At 49.7% G+C, this 14,549-nt stretch overlaps 1 protein-coding gene across 1 annotated transcript in view; it reads right to left on the bottom strand.

Annotated features, from left to right (window-relative positions):
- The window catches only part of DRP2 (dystrophin related protein 2), a 29,138-nt gene extending 15,068 nt beyond the window's left edge, over positions 1–14,070 (bottom strand). The window contains exons 1-4 of the mRNA XM_071569553.1: positions 13,798–14,070; positions 5,532–5,685; positions 1,217–1,350; positions 256–412 (exon numbers count right to left, since the gene is read on the bottom strand). Coding sequence (XP_071425654.1) covers positions 256–412; positions 1,217–1,350; positions 5,532–5,639 — 399 coding nt within the window. The 5' untranslated portion in view covers positions 5,640–5,685; positions 13,798–14,070. The remainder of the gene's footprint in view (positions 1–255; positions 413–1,216; positions 1,351–5,531; positions 5,686–13,797) is intronic.
- Positions 14,071–14,549: the final 479 nt, after the last annotated feature.

The following is a 14,549-nucleotide window of genomic DNA, read 5'->3' as shown; positions in this document are numbered from 1 at the left end:
GCCCATTACCAGCTGCAGCACCTGTGGGTGACTGGAGGCTGTAATGCAGATTTATTGCCTAAAACCAGATAGGCTGTGCTTGTCCCATGCCACAGGTATTTGCTACGGTCTCTGCCCTTCCATAGGCAGCAGAGATGGAGACAGCCAAGGCCTGGTGCACTCACAGGCTGAGCATGGGCAGTGACACAAGGCAGGGGTCCCACCTCCAGTTCATCACAGCAGTGACCAGTGGCAGGGGAGGTGCGAGGGACATACCGCATGTGTCTCCTTCTCCTGCTGCACCAGGAGGACATCGCCCCGCAGGGGAAGCTGTGCCGAGAGCTCCTCATCCTTCTGCCCCAGCCAGTCTATGATCTCCTGGAGAGGCACCTGCAGCTTCCCACTGTGGTCAGAAAAGGCCTCCAGCCGAGCCCTGGCAGGGGAGCAAGGACAGTGGGATGGTAGTCAGACAGGAGAGGTGCAGGTTCCCTGAGGAGTTGAGACACCGCACTGTGGCAGGGTGGGGATGCCCAGGACCCCACCAGTGACTGACAGCACACCTTAGCATGGGCTGTGCATGACCCTCAGCCAGCACAGATGCTACACTGCCAGGTGGGGTGAAGCATGGAGGCAGTGGGGAGAGGAAACTCTCAAGCTGTTCTTCACCCCAGAGCCCAGAGCAGAAGACAGAGTCACTCCATGTTTGCCTGTGGGTCAGAACTATGCTCTGGTGAGCATGGGGGGCTTGGGTTGGCATTTACATGTCTGGGCATATTCCAGGAGCCTTGGATTAAGGCAGGACACAATTAACACGCCCCAGTTAAGCTCTCTGTCATGCTGGCTGTGGAGCTGCAACCTCTGACAGTCTGGAAGGCATGTTCCCCTCAGTGGAAGTGGAAAGGGCTGCAGGCAAAGGAACAAGCACAGAGTAGGAGGAGGCAAAGCTGTGGGGCAAGAAGAGACCAGCTGCAGAGATGGCAGAGGATAGAGAGAGCAGCAGGAAACAAGGAGAAGTGAAGGAGGGGAGGAAGGAGAGGACAGGATGGGTGAAAATGACGGAGATGCTTCTCAGCATAAGGAGAAATATTCAGAAATCTGTGGACAAGAGGAGGAACTGAGCCAAGGTCACTGTGAATTCATGTGGCTCATCAAGCAAAAAAAGTTCCAAAATCTCCTGAGAAGCACAAGCAGCAGGCAAGGCAGGAAGGCCAGGCTTGCTCCAGGCAGGGACTCTTACCGAAGGCTGTGGGATTTTTTTTTTATCTCGTTCCAGCAAAGATTCATCTCCAGAGGGGCCTGGGGCCCGGCAGCACCACTTGGAGCCCGGGGGGTTACACACGAAGGTCCTGCAGCATCCTGCGAGGCTTCAACCTGGGCAGAAACAGAACCACACTGCATCCAGAGATCACTGCCTGGGGCTTTGGGCATTTGCCTGGGGACACCTACCCCATTCTGTCCTGACTCTGACTAGTTTTTCAACTCACAAAGGGGCTTCCCTGCTCCTCGAGGGATCTCTCAGTAGCTCCCGGGAAGCTCATGGCTGTGCCTGCAAGAAGGATGCAGTGCCAGCTCCAGCAGGACTAAGAGCAAAGGTTGAAGGAAGGGCTCACTGCACATTTCCTGCTCTCCTCATTTATCCAGCAATGAGCTTATCTCACTGCTAGCTAATAAATCGGAACCAGTCCTTACATGTCACAGTCCCTGCAGAGCTAGTGATTACTTTTTCTGTGCTCTACAGGGCTTCTGTTCTTGGAGAAGAGACTGGTTCTGTTGCTCTTGGGGACCAAGAGGATCTGCCAACTTCTTTTATGCCATCCGCAATACTGGGAGTTGCCACCTGCTCCTCTACATAAGCTCAAGGATATTCCCTGCCTGCACAGCAAATCTGAGAAGCTGTTTCTCCTCCACAGATGTTGCTTCTCCTCCACACCTCTCCAGAAGGAGCAGTGGTGGGAAGAGTGCTCTGAAAGGCCAAGGAGAAGATGATAGCAAATCCTAACCCAGCCACACAAAGGAGCAAACTTTGCACTGCACCACTCAGCTGGGAAAACCGGGTGCTGATCCCCAGACAACAAATCCTCTGTAAAATCCTCTCCTTAGCCCTTAGCACTGCATCCTGCCCCTGCTCAGGATGGCAGAGAAGATACAGTTATTCTTCCTGGAGATAACACACACCAGCAGGACTAGAAGCACCTCACTTAGAACTCAGTGAAAGAGGATTTTCTCTGAAAAACATGAGTTTGTTGTGCAAAACACATGGACGTATTTCCATAAGGGACACATCAACAAGTTTCATTGGAGAAACAGCAGCATTTCTATCAAACGCTCCTTTGATATTAGAGTTTGTGATAATTAGCCCCAGGTGCTTAATCAACCATAATTAATTGTGTTAGCACTTTCTCAACAGAGCATACAACACGCACCCCTTTGCCAGATAAGGGCAGCTGCCTCTGGGGCAAAGCAGCAGCTCTTCCAAGGGGAATGTGTCTTGTCCAAGGGCTCATGGAGGTGTCAAGAGGAGAGATCCAGATAAGGCGAGGAAAACAACAGGCAGGAGAAAACCAGCAGGCACAACTAAAAATACCCCATCCACACCAGTTCTCAGAGAGAAATCAAATGATTGCCAAGACTGGTGCTAAGTTTGATTCATCTAAAAACATCTAACAGGCTGTTCTCTGCCTCCCCATCCTGCCACTCCAGGAGCACTAAGAAAGCAGAGAAAACCATCACCCACAAAGTTCACAGGATTCTTGAGGCCATGAATAATAATCCACTCAAGCTAAAACTGCTGCTTGCACATAGAAAAATCAATACTCTGCATGTGCAGATCTTTATAGCAGTGAAGTAGGTCAGTCCCACAGCACTGCCAGGGAACGCTCCAGCCCTCGCCTCTATGCCAGGGGATACCAGAGGAGGGGAGCAGCTCTACCTGGGTGTGAGTGCAACTGCAACACACTTCTTCCAGCCTTGTTTAGGAAATTAAAAGTCCACCAAGCCTGTGACTCACAGACCAAGCCCAGCAGATGAGCCCATGTCAGTGATCAAGCAGAGGGCAGGTGCTGAACACCTGCTTCCCCAGGACAAAACCCCTGCAAGTGGGCAGAGAGATAAAACAGTGCTTTCCCTCTGAGCATCCCCCAAGCATCCCTTCTCCAGAGCCCCAGCCTGGACCTGCATTCCCCCTCCACCCCTGAACAGCTTTATTTTCAGGCACAGAACACTCACAAAAGCTCTGGCAAGTGCATCTACCTGTGCTCAGCCACAGATCCACCGCAGGGCCACTCAGCTTCTCCAGAGGAGCAGGCATTGCCTCCCAGCCCTCCGGGTGCCACAGGCAGCACCAGGAGGGCCAGGGAAGCACTGGATGGCCAGCAGAGCAGGATGCCCTGAGCACTGACCCCCCAGGAATGTGGAGGGGGGCGGCAGTGCCTCACAGCCAGCCTCAATCCCAGCTTTGTCCAGTGGCATTCCAGCAGCCTCCAACCTGCCTTAACCCCATGGCTGCCCTCGAAGCACAAAGGGGGCAGAGATCTGCCCACTGCAGGGCAACCCTAGATGGGAAATCAGGTGTGTGCAGTCACTGCTGCAGACAGAGGGGAAGATCCATCTCTACAAGGGAATGGGAAAGGGGATGGGCTAGGCTGGGCTGGGCTGACCAGCAGAGACCTTGCCCTCAAGTGCTGGAGCACATGCAGAGCACACAGGGGTGTTTGTCAGGAATGAGATTTATCCAGGAAATGGTTCCAGCAAAGCTTCAGTTACCCAGAGGGTAAATAGTCAGGTTCTTGAGACTTAACCCCAAGAAGCCAGAGATGCCCTCCTTGTCCTCCATGCCACAGGATAAAGATGTCCCCCACATGCCCCAGCACAGTGCTGGGTACCAGCACAGATGTTTCTGCCAATCTGGACTGCTGCAAATAGTTTATTTTTGCCAGAAGACTCTGGGCTGGTTTCTTGTGTCCCCCACAGTCCTGCTGCCCTGAATTGTTTCCATGCTCTCTTCCACCTACAAGGAGGGAAAGAAAAGCTCCCTGTATCTCTCCCTCTCTTCCCCTCCTTCCCTGCCTGCACATCTGACTGCTGCTGTCCCTCCCTCTGGGACAAGCACAGCAGCCTCCCCTCTCTCCTCACCTCTCAGGCCCAACAGATGCAAGACCAGCTCCCAGGGTAGAGGAGGGGACTTCAGGACAGGGCACAGGATGGGTTACCTGCAGCCTGCAGAGAGCTTTCAGGATAAAGACAAGAGAGGAAGGCTGTTTCCAAAGTGGCAACAGCTACACCTGAGAGAAGGAGGGCACAGCAGACCCTTCAAAGGAGCGGGGCTGTCACTAACACCACTCCTGCTTCAGCTCCTCTCCCCTCTCCCAACAAATCCCACAGGGCTCTGACCCCCTCGTAGAGGGCAGGTCAGGAGGATATTTGCCTTCTCATCTTGCACTGTCCCTCTCTCTCTCCTCAATTAATTTGCTGGGTTGTTTGTTAACCACCCATTCACTGGCCCTGCTGCAGCACCATAATAGCCACCCTGGGGCAAATAAACCCTGACTCAGCTACCAAGAGGCTGCCTCACTGCCTCATTCTTGCATGCTTGAGCCTCTTTAGAGACAGCTCTGGCTTCCTCAGAACCTGGCTCTCTGGGGCTGGGTGGGTACAGGCTGATGGCCACCACAGCAGGCAGGAGCCTCAGGATCAGCCTTTGCTTTTCATGTTTGAAGCACAATGAAAAAGGAAAAGGCAAAGCTGGAACTTCATTTGCCCTGAGAAGAACACTGCCAGCACCCAAGGGACACTTTGGCACTGTCCATCAGTCTCTAGCCAGGTGAGAGGTACCCTGGAGCCAAGAGCCACAGGTAAAGTGGGTGCCGTGCTCTGGCAGAGCCAAGGCAGCCTTTCCCCACTCTAAAGGTGCTAAACCAGCAGAGGACAGCTTGATGCAGAGCACAGGCAGCTTTTCAGACAGTTGCCAGCACACCTTTCTGTTCCTCACTCTGCCCTGCCATTTACCCAGGGATCCCCAGAGAACTTCCTTCCCCTCCAGTGAGAAGTCTGGTCCGTCGTCTCAGAGACCCTGGGGGAAGAAGGAGGGAGACCAACAACGTGAGCACACTCTGTTCCTCAAGATAACTAGACTGGAAAGAGGTCAGATTGCTCCTCTGCCTTACAGCATTCACCAGGGGCTTATTTCCGAGCTCTTCTCTGCAACCAGGAAGGTTAGAAATCTACGTTTTCAGCCAAAGCTGACATTCTTCCAAGTTTTCAGGAAAAAACCAAACCAAATACGTGGGAGCTGTTAACAGTAGCCTCTCACTCTTTATTTTGGAAGAAGCTTGAAATCCAGCTCTGCAGGTTGTCTCTCTTCCTCCACTTTGGGAAACACTTTGCAGCTGGAACACTAGAGGAGAGTTCACGCCCTCATTAAGTGCATGCCCACGGGGGGCAGGAGCTGGCAGCTTTCCCTGCCACCAGGAGCAGAGGCCCTGGTTTGCTCCACAGTAATTTGCAACCAACTGCAAAAAGCTGCCATGAGAAAGGCACACAGACCCAGCTCTTACCTGAGACAGCGGGTGGGCAGTGCTGCTGTGCTGCGCCTGGTCTGTGCTGTGCCACTCAGGACATCGTGGGAGGACATAGAGCCATTCCTGCATCACCAGGGGCTGCATTAGAACTGATGTTCATGGGGATGGAGACAACTCTGGGCACGAGCACCTGAAAAGCAGCGTCAAAGTCCCTGGGTCAGCTTGCAGCTCCTCATGGGGCTGAGCCCCTTCCCAGCTGCCTGGAGTGCTGCCTTCATGGCAGCTGGAGACTAAAAGGAAGCTTTTTTTTAAAATTTAATGCATTTCCACTAATGTTACAATATGGTTTCACCTAAATGTCCAACTCTTTTTTTGCACCTGGTTATGCAATTGTTGTATTGATACCCTGCTAGTAAATCCCACAGATTATGCTGAGTTTTTAAAAAGGATTGAGTTTCTTGAACTACACAAGATGCCCAGAGTTTAAAAGAATATGGGAGAGAGGATGTTCTAATTTTGGTTGGGATAGAGCTAATTTTCCTCCTAGTAGGTGGTACAGTGCTGTTTTTTCATCCAGGACAACAAATTACATTTAGATATAACAGACATATCCCCATATCTGACAATATTTTCAAACACATTATTTCTTCCTTTTGTGTTCAGAAGGCAAATTGCCTATCTCCTCAGCCTCATGCACCTCATACAGGCATCTCACACTATCAGCTACACCTTCTTATGAGTTTTTTACTCATTACAAGTTATAAAATTCCCTTTTTTATTGTACCCATTTTTTTGAACAGTATGACCCGTAAAGCCAGTTAGCAGTGGCCCCTTGACTATTCTATAGACTGACATTACAACCTCTGGTCACAATGCTGCTGGTTTTTGTTGTCTGGACTCTGAATAAGCTAAAATAGTGATGTATCTCACTGGCAGCATCATCTCAGCTCTACAGTAAGCCATGAGAAATAAAGCCCAGAGAAAGGTGCAAAGTAATATTTACCTGAACCTGACAAATTCCTGTAACTGAAGCACAGTCCCACAACTCTTCATGCAACCAGCTGCAGCACCATGAGAGGAGCTGAGCACCAACATGTTCACAGCAGGATGGAGACCTCACACACAAAATCTGGGAACATTATGCAGGGCTTTGCCCAGCCCAGCCCAGACTCAGCACATGGTCAGTGAGCAAATCAAGAGTGATCAGTCAGAACTACCTGTGATGGGTCAACAGTGCTGTGCTGTCTCCTGTCCAAGCCACTGCCTAACTCAGAGATTGCTTTCCTACTTTCAGAAGGTAAAGATCACCTGCTCAGCAACCAGACCTCATGTCTAAGCAGATACGAGGTGGCTTCCAGGTACAATGCTGAGGGAAGAAGGTTGTTGGCTCCTTCACACCCAGCTCAGCTGGACAGCTGGAAATCTTCCTGCTTGGCCCTACAGGGCAGGAGCAGACAGCACACCCTGCACTGGCAGCAATCCCACTGGACAGACAGGTGAGGAGAAAGCCCTCCAGCCCTGGCACACGCTGCTTTCACATCCCTCACTCCTTTGCCTGAGCTTTCATTGCCTCTCCCCCATCTATTACACACATTAAAAGAACAGATTATCCTGTTATGATTTTTTTTAATCTCTTAGCAGTTTTTACAGCCATAATTCTCTCCCTTTCCAGCAGAACAGCCTGTGCTGAGCTCTCTAACATGCCGACAAATCCAAGGTCTTGTCCTCTCCCCCTCCCTCCCATTTGCACCAGTAATCACTACAGGCTGTGCATCACAACACCCTCACCCTGCTCCTCTCCCCATGCAGGCAGGGGCTTATGAGGACACATTAATAGTTAGAAATCCCAGGGTCTTCAAAGCACCCCAGCCTCTTAGGGCAAAATCACCTCATGCAACTCCAAGGGTATAGTGGATGATTTCTGCCAGCAGGTAACACCACAGTGTTCCTCCAGTGCTTGTGCTATTTGGCCTCTGTTTCTCTAAATGACCTCTGGATGACAATCTGGCAGAGATACAATGCTCAGGGCATGAAAACTTGTTTTGCCACAAAGCCTAACACTGGAATCCCATTGAACTCTACCTCACAACTGGGAAATTCATGGCTTTTGCCAATGAGTTTCTGTGTCATCTCATTGCAGCTGCCATCCCAAGGCCTCAGTTTTTCTATGACACAGCGGAATGTTCACACTGAAGTTCAGCCAGCCCTCCAACACCACAAACAGGGGCTCTCCACTCCCAGCCTTCCCAGCACATCCTGGTCCTTTGTTCCTCCCAACAACACTGCAGAATGTTCCCATATTTTCCCTTCTCCTTCCCTGGAAAGGTCACAAGCTCTGCTCTGACTGCATTTTGATCAACGATAGATCTTCATGCACAGGGCAGGAACAGTTCTGGAGACATAGGTGGGTAAACCTTGTCCTGCAGATATCCGTGTGTAGGACATCGTGAGTCTCAGTGCTCTCTGCCAGCATTATGGGAACAAGCACAGCCATTGCTTCACCTCCTGAGTGCTGGACTCCTAAACTGCTTCAGGCATAACAGGACATCAGGACACAGAGCCACGGCACAAGGGATCTAAAGCCTATCCAAGGCAGCAGTCACAGAACAAGACCGAGCTGGAAAGCTGAGTGCCCAGCAAAGGCCACCCACCTCATCACATCCCATGCAATACCTTGCTGACACTGCAGGTTCGATGGCAATGGCTCAGCTACAATTTGCCACTCTGCAACAGCAAAGACAAAGCCCAGAGGTGGAGAACCCATGGTGATGTGGAACTAACTGAGCTGCACAGCTGCCAGCATGGAGGAGGACATTCAGGGTGAGAGAGAGACAACCAGACGGAGAGACATGTCTGCAAGCAAACCAACAGCTACACATGACCCCTTGCCAAATTCCCTGCTACTACAGGAACCAGGCAAGCAGAAATGCTCTTAATCTGCTCTGCTTTTCTGTCAAGACACAAAATAGCTTCAAATCTTTCACTTCTGCTTAAGTGCCTCAGTACAGTGTGTCTGGGCACTGGAGCATGTGGAGCAGATATTTTGTGGATGCTCCCTGGCTAAATGCCTACATCTGTCAATAACCAAACCTGTGATCCACTTGGCCACCCCCATTCACCCTCTGCACTCTGCTTTAGGTTGGTGCTGGAGACCCAGCATGGGACAGCCAAGGGACATCAATCAAAACAGATTTAGTGTTGACAACTAAAACTGTCATCCTATTGAAGCCTACTACAAGCTTTTTCTTGAACAGGGAAAATCCTCCTTCAGAGGACTCAGGGAACAATGTGGTCAGGCTGTCCAAACAGTTGCAAAGCAAGTTTGGTCCCCTGGACACATTTGTGTGCAGGAAGAACAGACAGGTGAGCAGAGGCAGGTGACAATTTCCCCAAGAGGACCCCACAAGAAGCAGCTGGAGACACCACCAAGCAGGCACTGGGGCACTGCCCTCTCACAGTGGAAGAGGCAAGGAATGAAACCTTTTCCACTGGTGTGTCTCGCCTGATCCTTGCTGCAGATCCCACTCCAGGTCCAAAGGTGGTCAGATGGACCCTCAGAAGGATCAGGTACAGCCTCCTTACATGATACTGTTTTGCATCCTCCCACATGAAAAGCTCCCAACTCTTGCCTCTGCTCTCAGCACACCTTAAGAAAAGGAGCATTAGACATTTCACAGTGCTGTGTCAGGCCTTCCAAACACTTCAGTAACCAAGCCACCACCATTTAGCCTAGCTGAGACCACGATCCTTTAGCTGAAAAGTAAGAAAGCCAAAAATCTTGACATTATGTTTCAACATTTGAGTGCTTGTGCATTAGGGTGTATTAAAACCAAAAGAATTGCCTTTTTTTTCCTCCTCCTACATTAACTGTACCTGTTATCAGTTCAACTCTGGAGAGCCTGACCCACTTCCTGCTTTCCAGGCTGTGGGACAAAGGCATCTGGAATGGCCCTTGTTCAACCAGTTCTGCTTCAGCTCTACCACTGCACTGATGGCTGGAGAGGCTGTCCCACCTCCTCCAGCATCTCTTCTCCATCCCAGCCAAAAGGATGATGACAGGCTGCCACCAGTGCATGCACTGCACAGTCTAATTCTGTAATTTTGCTGCATTTGTTTAAATTCTTCCTGATACAAACCCATATCCAAACACTCCCAAATATCAAGGGAATTGACACTGCAGCTCAAGGTAACCCCAGGATTACGGACCTGACACAGAAGGTAGATTTTGAATGTCAGGTTTTGAATTTCTGGCTCTCTACCACATATAACAGCATCAAATACAGGATATAAGTCAAGAGGTATCTTCGTCACAAGGCTTATGCTTTGAATTGCTAATTTCCTTCAAAACATTCTTTCCAGGCTGAAACTTTCCACTTCAGATCTTGGCCTATAAGGAAAAAAGTATGGGAACATTTTGAGGAAAGGCAGCTCAGCCTTTATCCCATGACGGGAATGGAAATACAAAAATGTTCCCTGCTGCTGGAAATGTTAATTTTGTTGTTGTTTAACTTACTGTACAAGAGAAGTAGTAACATTTCAGCTCAGCATGTTCAGTGTCCTTTAAGGGGAAAGGTGGGAGGCTTGTGGATATTTCAGAGTTCAGCTCCCATGTAGATGCCAACAAAGGAAGCATTCCCAGGCTCTCAGACAGCAGGACTCCCTCAACAGCTTAATAGCACATCCTGTTTCAGCAAAAGTTAGTTTTTTGCACATGTAAGTAAATAGTTTAAGCCTGAGATAGAGGACCAGATGAAGTACTTCCCAAGACCCCACTGGTCAAGGTTTGGTGAGAGAGGAGGAAGAAAAATCTTTGTCCTGCTGAGACCAACATGCAGACAACACAATTCCTCTTGGAGCGTGGGCCCTTAGTCTCCATCTCTTCACAAACCAGGAATAGATACCCAAACATCCTCCCTAAAAAAAGTCATTCCAACATTCTCCTGGTTCTTAAATGCTCCTGTGTACAATGAAAGGGGAAAAGGACTACCAGCAATCTTCCACATGAGCAGGTGTTTTCAACCCCTGCATCCAAGGGCTAAAAATCCCAGATGCCAAAGCTGCATCTGGGCTTCACACTGCAAAGGACTCCAAAGGACCAGGTCCCCTTTATTAGCTAGAATGAAGTGTCACTCAGTTAAGCACCTGTCTATAAAAAGTAATATAAAATCTTTGCTGTCTCTGGTAGTGAGCAAGTGGCAAAGATGTCTTATTCATTGAGGATGGATGAAGTGGGAACTCTCCCCTCTATTGAGCTGCTTTCTTAAATGACCACTTAGACATTGAACTCATAACCAAAATGTTATTTTAATTCAAGGGATAAATGGGTGCCACACATACTAATGAAGAAGCAGCATCCCTTCTGCTGGCTCACTCACTCTCCATTTTCCCAAGCAACAGAACATCCACGTTCACACAAAATCTCAAGCTGAAAAATTTCACCACTTAGTTTTGCACTAGAAAACTGTGATGATGATGTCTCCACCTCACCAGGTGAGTGTGGGTGTCTGCCCACAACACGGCCATGCAGAACTGACTACCCCTCTCTCTGCTTAAAAATAACTTCTGGGAATGTATTGGAAGACTGGAATCCAAATTTCTTTCACACATCATTTCAGAGTCCCAGCTGGGTTTTAAGTTGCTCTCTCCAAAAACCTCACTTACCCCAGGAATTCTTCCCATCTCTTCTCCTCCTTCAGTTAAAGGATAATGACTCCAGCACCCCAAGGACCCAGCTGTGACCCCACAGCCCTGCTGTCCTGGCACAACAATTGCTGTCTGATAGACCTCACAGCCAAAAAGAGCAGGAGAAAGGGAAGCAGAAACCTCCCAAAAGGGATGGGGAGAGGGCAATAACTTACCTAATGACAGAAAGAAGGTTGCACCAGCCATAAAAACTGAACCCACTTCTTCAGAAACTTGGCTCCTGTAGCCCTGAAACCTGCCAAATTAAACCCACTAAAAATTTTGTCTTTCTCCTCTAAGCATCTGAACTTTCCCTTCCCTGCTGTTGGAGGCAGGAAGCAAGTCTTGCTCATTGTGAAAAGCACATCACCCACTCCGTATAACTGATCAACAACAGTGGGGAGAGCACACCCACCACTTGGGGATGGCTCAGGTGATGCTGCACCAACTTCTGGTTTCCTTGGCACTTTGTTTCTCATCCTCTTTCTCTAAGCTGAATATTCCACTTTGCCCCCAAGGTTGTCTTTATTATAAATTCCCAGTCACAGCACAAGGTTCTCTGGCCTTCCAAGGCCACGAATTTTAGGAGCAGGTTGTATATGCCATGAAGTCACTATTCCTTTTCCTGCTTGAAAAGTATCAGAGTGACCTTATTCTTATGCTAAGGGAAACAGCAAAGGAAAATGGGATTTTTAAACTATTTTGGCTGAATTCTGAAATGATGGATTTCATCACTATACACCTGTGAAAATGAGGGGGTTTTGAAGACTTAATTCTTTCTGGTCAGTATGTCTTGTTTCATGAGTCTTACATCTCCTTTTTTATGCTTTTATCATAGGCATTCAGGCTAAAGTGAAAGCCTTGAATATATTTCTCAAATGTGACTATATTCAGAAATTCACCACATGTCTCCAGAACTCAGGGCTTTTGTTTGAACCCATTCATTTAATCCCTTCCCTATCTCACTTTGTTTGATTTTGCAAAGAGCCACTCAAACCTGAGCAACCCCATTCACAGTTACAGTCCTGGCCAATTTTTGTAAGCAGCATTGATCTACCTCAGGTATTAATTCAGAGACAAGGTCCTCAACTCAGCTTCTTCAGTTAGCAAAGAGGACCTTAACACAGCATCACATCCAACACCTTCCCATCCCAGCACTCCAGACACCCACATCCCTGGACACAAGTGATGCAAATGAGTGCTGCAAAACGAGATAGTGCTGCAAAATGAGACAGTTTGAAATTGCATATCTACAGTCTTGTCCCTGTCCACAGTGCATCTCCAGAGCCCTGCCTGGACAACTCCCACGGCAGCAGATAAAGCAGCTTTCAGCAAGGGGAACTGAGATGGCACCAGAGACACAACAGGCACACAAGCTACACATGGATGCCAGGAAATCAGAAACCCTCCCTGCACAACTGAACCTGGTAGCTGGGACTTCACACAGCTTCCTCTACAAGGGTACAATGGTCAGACAGCAAAGGCCATTAAAGAGAATAATCAAGATAGAACTCTCAGAGGTCCAGACAGATCTATGAGCAGCAGCAGGACAGAAGGTGTGAAGAACCTTGGATTAAGGCACAACAAAAATAGACTGACAAAAATTTGGCTAGACTTTTTTTTAACACTAAAAACCAAAATCCAAACAAACACTGGTTTCTTCCAGAGACAGCACAGCATTTAAAAGTGTGGGAGCAATTGCTCCACACCCCTGTCACTGCACATGGGCAACCTCAGCACTGAGACCCCAGGAATACAATGCTGGCAGTTGCACCAGTGGAGCTCTACAGCTGGGATGATGTGCCAGAGGGAGGACTGAAGGGAACAGGCTGGGCTGGGGACCCATAATAATCTGTGGTGCTGAATCTTGACAAGCCACAGCCCAGGCTGCCCTGTCTGGCATGGAGAGGGAGACAGAGTGCTGAGCCCTGGGGAGCAAGGAAGGTCCCGTGCTTCCTGCAGGCAGTTCTGCAGTTGGTCAGTGCTGCCTGCATCAAAGGGAAGGTCAGTGGTGGCAATAGAAGGCCTTGAGAGGGGAGGAGGAGGAAAGAGACTGGGGAGAAGCTGGGGGAGGGAGGCGGACACATAAACGAGCAAGGCTGGACTATGCAAGGTAGTGAATGAAAAGGGCAGAGCAGGGACTATACTCTGATCCTTGCCTACTACTTGAGAAATATTTGCGTCCCTGCCTCGCCCTGCTGTCTAATCCTCCCACGAAGATGCTGGAAGGCCACCATGCGCCCTGCCTGGAGCAGTCCTTCAGCTCAGGCAGAAACACCGCCAGGGTAAATAAGCCTTGGATGTGCAGGGAATCGCAGCCGGTGGAGCCGGGATGCTGCCTACTATTGTTTGCCCTGGGAATCCGCATCCCTGACTGGTCCCCAGCCTCTCCCTTGTGGAAATGGTCTTGCCACCTCTCCTGCTCCCACTCTGACACCCTTCTTTTCTTCTCTGCAAGTTTCCTCACCGGCACATACACGGGCAGTGTCGCTGTGATGGGACACACACACACACACACATGCCCAAGGAGCTTATTTCCGAGGTTAGCCATCTGTCCATATTTCCCCCTTTTCCAGCCCAGCCAAGATCTGAGTGGGAAACAAATCTTGTCATGGCCTACCTTCCGAGTCCAGCAGGTCCGAAGCGCAGGGGCAGCGGCTCCGGGCGCAGGGAGCGGGGCTGTCCGTGTGAATCAGCAGAGGAGCCCCTGTGACAGCGATTCATGCTGAGCCTGAGCGCTGCCTCTCCTCCTCCACCGCCCCGGCCGCTGTGTTGCTATGCAATCACATCCCCGGGAACAGCATCTCCCCGAGCCTCCAAAGAGATACCCTTGACTCGGCAAAACACGGGAGGAACAAGGACGATCCTGCAAAGCGCTCGGCCCTTTGGAGGTCTCGGCCAGCGATCGATCCGGAGGAGGGGAGGGAGAAGAGTGGAGATGCAAAGACAGACATGCACGGGAGGAGGAGACAAAATACACATGGAGAGGGAGAAAGAATAGGGAGCAGGGGACGATGTACAAACACAAACAGCGTCGTGGTCTGACCTCTGGAGACCTGGCACGGGCTGCTGGGCTCGGACACGCTGCCCACTGCTTGGCGACATCTCCCACTGCCCCGCAGGGCTGGCGGCTCTCATCTTATGGCAGATGTGGCCCTGGGTGTGCTGGAAAATGCCAGACACATTCACCTCCTTTCTGAACCACAATTTGGGTATCTGGCATAAGATTTAATAACTTTAAAATAACCCATTTTAAAATTAAAGAGCAAAAATAGGATAACTACTTTCATTTTGGGTATGTTTCCTATTCTTCTTAGGAAAGAAAAATAAGTAAAGGAATTCTCCAAGCTGGGGAGACTTTTTAATGTCAGA

Source organism: Pithys albifrons, chromosome 14, assembly GCF_047495875.1.
Source record: "Pithys albifrons albifrons isolate INPA30051 chromosome 14, PitAlb_v1, whole genome shotgun sequence".
Taxonomy (NCBI): Eukaryota; Metazoa; Chordata; class Aves; order Passeriformes; family Thamnophilidae; genus Pithys; species Pithys albifrons.
This window is presented reverse-complemented; position numbering and strand designations above follow the sequence as displayed.